The sequence below is a fragment of the Cajanus cajan genome, chromosome 7, assembly GCF_000230855.2.
Source record: "Cajanus cajan strain Asha chromosome 7, NIPB_CcT2T_4, whole genome shotgun sequence".
Lineage (NCBI taxonomy): Eukaryota > Viridiplantae > Streptophyta > Magnoliopsida > Fabales > Fabaceae > Cajanus > Cajanus cajan.
Genome location: NC_138523.1, coordinates 33690320 through 33701293, shown reverse-complemented (window position 1 = coordinate 33701293; position 10974 = coordinate 33690320). Strand labels below are relative to the sequence as shown.

The following is a 10974-nucleotide window of genomic DNA, read 5'->3' as shown; positions in this document are numbered from 1 at the left end:
TCAATGACTAATTTTAACTAATAATATGATTATAAAAAAATACTTCTATAATCATAAAAATATGCATTTATACAATTTTTTTAATTAATTTTTAATTTTTGATAGACAATTAATATGTTATATTAGTTGAGAAATTCAAACTCACACTACTTTATCACAACAATCCTTATGTCCCTTCCCCCAAACCACCATACTACCTTATCACTTTAAGAAAGTTGGTAAATTATAATTTTCTATAAAGATGTAATGGTTCATTTATATCTCTTAAATTCAATTTAAATACATATTTAAAATATAGAAGGTGAACTAAACTTTTGGTGTCATTATTATAATGTTCAATTTCAATACTCAATTCTAGTCATAAATTTTGTAAAACTCATAATTTTCTATCTATCAAATATTATTCGATGAATTTTAAAATTTTAATGCTGACCATAATTTTATATTAAATAGATAATGTAATGATTAATATTTAAATTAAATTATATTTTTTAGTTCTTATATATTTAATTTGTGCTTTTAATTTTTTTTATTATGTGATTTTAATCTCCCAACAAATCTTATGATTTGTAAAGTAAAAATTATGATAAAGTAATTGAAAGGTAGGTGGTGAAAGAGAAAGAAAGTATCATGATTAAAATATCTATCAATTACTTTTACTATTTTTCAAACCTTAATTTTGTTAGTAGATTAAGATTGTATATTTTCTTTTAAAAAATAAGTTCGCGGTTAGATATGATATAGAGGGAACAATATATAATTTAATTTTAATATTATTAAATATTAATTATTATGTCATTTAATTGTTATAAATGTAAGAGTCAATAAATGAGTATTTAACAATCATTATAAGAAATGTTACATATAGTGATATACAAAAAGTGTTACTATAGGTACAATATATGTAAGTATATATTTATTTAACATATAACTACATACAATTTTAGTGTTGATTTTGAATGAGATTTAACAACATATTCATGTTTTTTAACAATACATCAACAAATACTATATTTATTGCGTAGGTAAAAATAGTTTTTAGTGACATATATTGTGTTATTATAGGATGTGTCACTATATGACAATTTTCCTATAGTGAATTAGACCAAAATTACAAATTTTACAAAATTAGGAACTAAAATCATGAAATTAAAAGCATGGATGTCTAACACCTTTTGAGGTGGCATTTGAAAGCTATCTCTTGAATCAACTGTCTAAACTTATGAGACCCGTCTACACCAAATCTATTTAACTTATATAATAATAAATATATAAAAAAATAAATATGAATAAGCTTTTTTACTTATAATGAGAGAATTCATACTTCGTAACGCTTATTGAATAAAACTTTCACCAAGAAAATGAGTTCTAAAATAAAGGTAACACTTTAGGCATTAGATAACCCTTATAAGGAATAACAATAATACTAATGTAAACTAACATAAAACTTGTGATTAACACATGTTCATGATAAAATTCAATATAACTAAAAACTTTGTATCAATGTCATAACCTATTAGAGCAATCTCATTAAAAAAAAAAAAATTTTATGAAGCTTAGGCTTCATCACTCACATGCTCTTCATGCTCAACAAAATCATGCTCACCTATATGGAAATCAACCCAAGCAACAACAAAAAGCATAACAAGCAAAGAGGGGTGAGAATACATCTCACACATGTAAAGACACATATAAGAAAGATAGGTAACATTACAACACATCACAAGTCACATCTCAAACACAACACACAACTTAAGACACTAGACACATGGACTTTTATGCTCTTTTCTCTATATGCACTTGATATCATATCTCTTTTGCATAAAGCACTTCCATATATGAGGTAGCCTAGGAGTACATGAACCGGACCACCACAAAATGAGTTGCTTTCTCAATTCACTCTCAACTAGGAAAAACATCTATCAGGAGCCAGTCAAAATACTATAGTTGTACATGGTTTCCCTTCATCCCACTCATAGACGAGAGGTTTCCCACCATAACACCTTCAAGGTCAAGGTAGAAGACAATAAAGACCCTCCCACATAGATTCACAACCACTCTCAAACAAAATATGCTTGAATTCAATCACATCACACAAATATGCAACACCTGCTAGATCTTTGTCTAGAATTTCACACAGCTAAATCTTTGTCTAGACTTCTCAAATGACCAAGCATAAACTTGGATTTCTCCCTACTAAGCTACTTCTAGACCTATCTTGCAACACATATAACTCATAGACACAAACATCTCAATTGCACATAATAACTCATAGAACAAATAATTCATCACACAACAAATCAATCACATAACTTTTACACATATATAGCTCAACTGTATGTATACTCATAGCATATAAATTTGATAGTTACCAAATATGTGTATAAATTTTTATTTATTTAGGCAATTATTGAGCATATTTTATGGTTTTGAGTCTTGTTGTTGTAAAAAATAAATAAGTAAAATAAGGTTTTTATTTTAATAGAATTATTTAAGTTTTAGGTATTTTTGATGATTTTCATGAAAAACAATAATGAAGAAAAGGTTAGTCGAAAAGACCAATCAAGGGATTGTGATGGAAGAACATGGACCAAGGGTCCAACCACTAGAGCTATGGCAAGGAGGCTACTTGAAGATTTGACTGCTTTAGAACTTAGTGGGCCCAATGGACTTGGTGGGCCCAGGATATTCTTCACTTGGGCCTTACATGGATGACCACCTTTTATTGTATTTTGAGTAGTATATGATTCAAATATTTTGGTCTTGTATTTTGGACCATATAGGTTAGTATTTTTGGACTTTAGGCTTATTGGGCCTAGTTTTGGGCTTCATGGGCCTTTGGGCTTTTGGTACCCAATATTGGGCTCATTTTAATTCTTGTAATTTTTACTTTCCATTGTATTTTGTTGGCCATTGTATTTAGGCCATTAGAATAGGATTATAGAAGGAATACATTATTAGGACTATTAGGCTAAATCTAAGTTTCATTTAAGAGACATTTGGCATGAATTTGGATCACATGTTTTAAGCATGGATGAGCTGAACATGTGCGCCCCAAATTCACTCTAAATGAGTCTCAAATGAAACCTAAGATGATGCTAATTACCTTAATTCACGGATAACACATGGCTCACCAAAATTTGAATTTCAAATTCCATTTGAAATTCAAATCTTGACGCCAAGTTTGGTCACTTGGATTAGGCGCCAATTAGCTAGCCTCCGGTTCTATATAATGCTCCCTTCATTAAAATTGTATTCACTTTGAGTTTATATGAGAATTTTCTGAATATACTTCAGCTACTTCTCCCCCAAAGTCACCAAGTTCTAAGCCTTAGCATTAGGGAATTCTTCTCTCCTTTGCTTGGCTGTGAGCTTTCTCCTTGGTTCCTTTGCTTGGATGCTTCCATCCTAGTCTAGGAATCACTCTTCTCTAATCTACCTTTCATTCTACATTCCGGAATTCACTCAAGGAGGAAGATTCGTGATCATTGGAGAAGGAAAAGGAAGCACAATTCTTCACTTCACTTGCCTACTCCATCAGATTGAAGCTATCAACTTTAGCTCAACGAGATATCTTGGTTGCTTGGCCACTTAAGTGAGTGACTCTCTTCTCACTTAAAGCCAGCTACCTCGGTTTCTTAAGCTACTTTAGCTAGAACACCCTCTAAAGTTATTCACAAGTGCTCGCTAGGTCAAGCTAGCCACCTTGTCCGCTTCAAGCGACTAAACACCAGAAACATCTATTAAATCTATCAACATGATCGCTTAAGCAATTCAAAATGAAAAAAAAAAGTCACGAATTTTATAAAATGGACTCAATGTGAAGAGCATAGACAATTTGTTCGTTGTGTATTATTATTAAGATTTGAGATAATAGAGTGAGGAACATCAATTATCATGGGGTTTCTTAAAGTCTCCCTTTTCCTTTTATGATTCCATTAGTCATAATCGGTTAATTCACCTATTGTTGAGGTTTGACATAATTAACTCTGAATCCATATAATTCTTTCTTTTTTTTATTCAATTAAGGTTTATTTAGTTAATTTTTATTGTTCTCTTAATGCTTGTTTTCTACTTGATCAACCATTGCATGATTTCATAAAATTAATCGAGGTTAGAAAACTTTTTTGAAAATATGATATGGTGAATAACACTAATCATGCTTACTAGTAATAAGATAAGAATTATTAATTGACATTTTTAAATCTCTAATATTAATGTTGGTTGCTTAATTAATTTCACAAAGGAATTAAGATTTTAATTAAGGAACTTAGAATTTCTCACCTAAGGAATTAGGGTTAAAATACTTACATTGGTTGTTGAATTAACTTAATAATAAATTAAATTAGATAATAATTAAGAAGGGTATGTGTGAAAAAAGTTGATGAAATCAATTCTTGATATCTTTCCTTATAAATAATTTTGTTGCATGGTATATATTATTTGTGTACTAGAAGTCATTATAATCAACTATGGTAGGATCTTAAAGCATTGTGTAACATGTTATTTTTGTCTACTTGAGTTTATCATAATTGATTATGGTTGGCGAATAATTCATTATGTGGAATGTTAGATGCCTACTAAAGTCACATAGCCCATAATAAATTTGGCGTAGTTGATTATGTAGCTACTATACAAATACAATGTAGCATAATTATTTATGTCAATTGTCATAATCGACTATACAACTAAATGATATTAAAAACAATAAAATTCAAATACTCTACATGAAAAAGAGAAATAGGTAAAATGATAATTGTTTAAATTATCTATTTTCACATAAAAGTTTAATTATGTAATATACAATTTGAAAATATAATTTTTTCCTTTATTTTTCACATAATTCTATCCTACTAAACATTTACAATTTTCTATCAAATCATTTCTCACGTATTCCCTCCCATTTCGTTCAATTCCTACCACTCCCTCAAACAAAGCATTAACAACATCACTTCCAAAACATTCTCAATTTAATTGGTGTTTTATTGTTAATAACTTTCTTTTATTATTAGAAGGTTAATTTAGGAGAAACTTTTTAAATAATATTTTTTTTAAAGGATGTATAACTCCTTTTCACTAGTTTGATCTTTATAAAGGTAAAGTAGAACTTCCGGTTGCACTTTATACCTAAGTTAAGGATCAAATCATTGTCCTTAATTAAAGAATATAAATGTTGAATCACTCAAATTAATGACCTTTGCCTTTAAATCAATGTAGCTTTTTTAATTTATATTTTTTTTTGCGTCCATAGAAATAGTATCTTTTTTGATTTTTGATTTTTTCATCTCAAAATGACTTCAATTGTGGTATTTAAAAAGAATTTTAAAATAATTAATGTCCTCAATTTTTCATATAATATTAATTTTTAATAATTTGCTTTCACATAAATTACATCAATTTTAATATAGTTATTGATAAAGTCATACCATTTTAGTAAAATTGTATAGAAAATAATATATTTGTTATTATTGCTTTTAATTTATGTTAAAAGAAATCTATCCCAAAAAAAAATCCTGATGTTTGCTTGTGTGTTGAATAATGCTAACTTAATTAGTCTTGGAATGCTTTGGAAGACCCAAATTGTCTGTTTGGGATCAAAGAGATGATTTAATAGGGAATGAAAATGAAGGGAGGGATTATCAAAGAATTAAAAAGATATGTGTTTAGAAGAAATTATTTAAGTGGATTTGAGACAAATATTATGTGAAGCTCATGTGAATTTAATTTAACATATGAGTAGATTTATGTGAAATTTTTCGTAAAAAATGCATGTACAAGATTATATTACATAATTGTCTAAATATATATTTGAAAAAAAATTAGTAAAGAATAAAAATATAATTATCTAAATAATGTATTTTTACATGAAAATATCACTATAAAAAATACAATTTTAAAAAATATCTATTTCTTTTTTATTTCTGACCTAATTTCACTCTATAAAACAATTACAAATTTCACTAAATTTCATTCATTTTCTTACTTATTTTTTATTAAATTAATTTTCACTTATTAATTTTCATTTTTTTCCTATCCTTCTTCTCCGAACAAAGCATAAATATAAGATATTAGTTACATGTTTTGATTTTTGAATAAAAAATTTTAACGTCAAATAGAATAAGATAGTGGGAATATTTTTTTTTCCTTTCAAAATAAGAAGATTAATACTCTAATACATCTTACATGTATAATTCAATTAGATTCCGCTATCTATATAATAAATATTTTCAACTTTAATGAAAACTATTTAAAAATAACGCATACTACAATTTGTGATCATTTTAGATTTTAGAGTGTAAATGCATAATAATTAAACTCTTTCAGCAGTAATAAGTTGATTGCAACAGAAAGAATAAAATTAACGCTAATTAATTAAAATGGGTTAAACTTAAAGAGTCAAGTTTCAATCATATTTATGAGGCCTTTAAAAGCCTCTGATTTTTGGCAACTAAATTCGTGCATTACAAGTTTAAATTATTGATTGATCTATAAATCTGAATTATACAGCCCTAATCGATGAACTTACGTGACAGATTTGAACTTAACCTTGATAAAGCATCCCATTAATTAAAGATGAAGTTGAAGATTGAAAAGAGGGGCACGATTATTTGTAACCATTATGACAAAATTTGACACATCTAAAAGGCGAAGCAGACATTTCAGCCATTTCATGATTGCGTAGTCTTTTATGTGCAAAGAGCCTTGGCATAGTAAAGCCGTCACCGTGAAAGTTCGACGAAGCCACGCCCTCCGATTCCATACCGTACAACGTTGGCACGTTGCGCTCTCATTTTATTCCCTCCCCGGTCCCACAAACACAGTTCAACCCTCCCACACATCCACAATCACAATAATTACCATAACAATGCTTTAAAAAGGACAAATTTCATACACAGCTTTAATTATGTGTATTCTTTGATTAAAGAACAGATTTCAAATTTTTGTTTTAGTTAATGAGTAGTTTACTAAACTCACTGATCACATAAGTTCGACTATGTAGTTATATTATCAAGTTGATATGTCAAATTCAGCGAATTTATATGTCAATCTTTTATTATATATATTAGCTATCATAATCCTTTTTTCAGGTATATTTGCTGCTTGGAACATAGATAAATAGGAATTCAATCCAATATTCACATGAGAAGAAAGGAAGATCTTACGGGATAATTATTTCATCTAAACTTATCTCAATAAGAACAAGTAGTAATTTTTTTTTTATGTAAGTAATTTTGCATATTAAACATCACTATAATAGTAGTACTTAGAGATACACTCTAATTAAAAATACGTGTTGATTTGATGACAAAATTATAAAATATATTTTTATAAAATATTTTAAATATATTATTAGTCTCCTAAATTTAAAATAAGTTTATTATTAGTTTTCTAAACTTAAAATTATTTTTTTTAATTTCTGTAATTAAAAAAAAGAGAGAATATTTTAGTCCTTCTATATTAATATCGTTAGTAAATATGTCACATAAAGTTCATTTATAAATAATCTACTTCACAAATGACAAAATTCACTTATTAATATACTTGTCAGAAATTCACTTATTAATATACTTATTAGTGAGAACATATGATGTTGCATAAATGATGATCTTGATATACTATTGTTTTAAAGCTATAGGTATTGAAAAAAAAAAAAAATTTAGAAAGCCAAAAATAAATTTATATAAAAAATTCAATTGAATAAAAGTATAATTAAGCTAAAACATATTTTTAAAAAGAGAATAAAATATGTCATAAAATTATAACAATAAAACATTTTCATTTTATAGTAAAACTGAGAATTGTTCATGTACCGGAGGGACTGTATCGGTCACGTGAACCAACACGTGCAGTCCCGTCAGACGCCCAAGCATATTAAATCATGCCCATATGAACCTTGACGTTAGAATTGGCTCGGCATGCAGCCGAAGGCCGAGAACAGTCTACTAGCAACTATCGGTTCGGTTTAAGGACGATACAGACAAAACCACCCACCGAATCGGCTCAGCCGAATGCCGAACGAGTGAAATACCCGAGTAAAGCATATGTCGTCCTGGTCAACAGCCGAAGACGTACAGCTTCCCGGTCCTTGATCAGTCGGCTCGGCCACTCGCCGAAAGGTAGAACGGATTATAATGCTAATCACGATTAAGAAAGGTAAGCACATGATTTAGGCCTAACAACCGATTAACATTGTATTACCTAATTTGGTAAACATCTGAGAAGGCCCACCATGATCAGGCCCACGTCAAGTACTATAAGTAGGTCACACATAACGAGGTATGTCACTGTTCAATTTTACCCTAAATACTCGTGCTAATCCTGACTTGAGCGTCGGAGTGCCTTTTGCAGGTACCTCCCCCCCTTTTCGAAGAATACAGTAAAAGCTCCTGTTCGGTCCCCTCATTATCCTGAAGATCACGAGTGTGCCCAGAGACAGGTACATTTTGGCGCCCACCGTGGGGCCGAACCGAGAACAATTTGGAAACTGAGCACTATTGAAGAGAATCATGGTCAGGACAAGGAAAACTAATGTTGCGGAGAACCAATCGGAAGATGAACACCAATCCGGGGCCGAGACGGTTGAGGAGACAAACTTGACTGACTTGGTACGCCAAATGAAGGAAGAAATGACAGCCATGAAACAGCAGCGAGAGAGAGATGCTGCTGAGATGGCCGAACTGAGAGCAGAGAATGCTGCTCTGAAAGATCAATACCGGGATCCCACATGGAAACCGTCTGAGACAACCCACACTCAGGGGTCGTTCCATTCGCAAGGCCATCACACCTCTATCCCCCACGCCTCAGTTGCGGCCCCAGCTGCCCATGCGTCGGGCAGTCGACCGATACAGCCATTGCCGGTTGGAGCACATCGGCACCCCTTTACCCCCAGCATCATGCAGTCTGCACTTCTTGACCACTGGAAGTCCTTGCCACTTGACAAGTACGATGGCACCACTGACCCAGATGAGCACGTGGACGTGTTCTTAACGCAGGTTACCCTGAGCACTACTGATGACGCTGCCTTGTGCCGAATCTTCCCTACATCATTGAAAGGACGAGCATTGAGCTGGTTCACTTGGCTTCCCGCCAACTCAATCGATTCGTTTAACACGTTAGCTTCCCAGTTTACTATTCAATTCGCTACGAGCCGACCCCACCAGTTGACCTCGTCGTTGGCATTAATCAGCATCCGACAGGAGAAGAAGGAGTCCCTTCGGACGTTCATGAGCCGGTTCAACAAGGCGGTGTTGGAAATCCGAGACCTTAACCCGGCTGTAGCCTTGCACCACCTGACCACTGCCCTTAAACCAGGTCCCTTTGCCAACAACATTTGCAAGAAACCACCAACCGACATGGACGATCTCCAGCGCCGGGCTGATAAATACATGCAGATGGAGGAATTAGCCGAGTTCCGCAACCAGACTAAGGTAGAAGTAATGGCCAAGCCTGAAAAGCCAGCTGAAAATAGTTTTCGAAGTCGCCTGAAAGATCTGGTACCCCGCGAGAGGCCCCCTCGTGGTCCGAAGTATTCCCAGTATACACCACTTAACACCAGCCGGTCGACAATATTAGAGCAAGCACTAGCTTCGGAAGTATTGGCCGTCCCAAAACGAGCCTCGACCCCTCCACGAGCCGACACGACAAAATCTTGCAAGTATCATCGTAATCGGGGACATTCGACTGACGAATGCTCTGCCTTGAAAGATAAGATTGAGGACTTAATCAAGCAGGGACAGTTGCAAGGCTTCGTGGATCGCCCCAATTCATCTCGGCACACCGATCGGTCGAGACGGCCTAATCACCCCGAATCCCGAAGAATAGAGACCCGCGGATATAGGGAGCGGAGCCGTTCTAGAGAAAGGCGAGACCCGGAATCTACGTCACAACCTAGGCGGGTCATCAACACGATAGCAGGTGGATTTGAGGGTGGTGGTTCTTCTTCGTCAGCGCAGCGAAGACACCTACGTGTCGTCCGACATGTCTATGCAGTTGAGACGGCTCGGTGTCGATTGCCTACTATTACCTTCACCGAAGCCGACTTCAAGGGGATCGACCCGGATCAGGACGACCCAATGGTAATCAGTGTTGAAATTCATAACTGCATTGTGCGTAAAACGTTGGTTGATCAGGGAAGTTCAACCGACATCTTATATTGGAGTACGTTCAAACAGTTGGGCATCCCGGAGTCTGAGTTAATCCCGTACGACGAACCATTGGTCGGATTCTCTGGCGAACGAGTCAAGACAAAGGGGTACATCAAGTTGTTGACTCATTTCGGATTTGAAGGAGCAGAATAAGGTGACATCCCGGTAAAGTATGTGGTGGTCAACGCCAATACATCCTACAACATTCTGCTCGGCCGGCCATCCCTGAACAGACTCGGCGCGATCGTATCCACACCTCACTTAGCCATGAAGTTCTCATCCGATTCGGGGCGGGTGATCACTGTCCATGCCGACCAGAAAACTGCACGCGAGTGTTACTTCGCCAGCCTGCGGTTACCGAAACCTTGTGTGGAAACTACTGAGGAACCCAAATGTATCCACTTGGACCCCTAAAATTGTCCGGGTCGGAAATAAAGCTTGAAGACTCTCGAAGACTAAAGGAAGATCAGCCAGAAGGACTCCTGGAAGGCCCTAGTAGGGTTCTCTGTAGGTCTAGAGGTCTTAGAATAGCTCAAAATAAGGAAGTGGAGGGAATGAAGCCCAATACGGCCGTACTGAACTTAATACGGCCGTATTGAAGCTTCAATACGGCCGCAGTGAACTCAATACGGCGTATTGAAGTCTCTGAAACTTCAATACGGCCGTACTGAAATCAATACGGCCGTATTGAAGCTTCAATACAGCCGTATTGAACTCAATACGGCCGTATTGAAATTTCTGAATTTCAATACGGCCGTATTGAACTCAATACGGCCGTATTGAAGTTCAAAAAGTTCAATACGGCCGTATTGGTTCTGTAGCCCGTATT

At 34.0% G+C, this 10974-nt stretch overlaps 1 protein-coding gene across 1 annotated transcript; it reads left to right on the top strand.

Moving 5' to 3' along the window:
• Positions 1-8507: 8507 nt before the first annotated feature.
• On the top strand, positions 8508-10298 carry LOC145949967 (uncharacterized). The gene has a single exon (XM_083060873.1). The coding sequence runs from the start codon at positions 8508-8510 to the stop codon at positions 10296-10298; it is 1791 nt and encodes a 596-aa protein (XP_082916999.1).
• Positions 10299-10974: the final 676 nt, after the last annotated feature.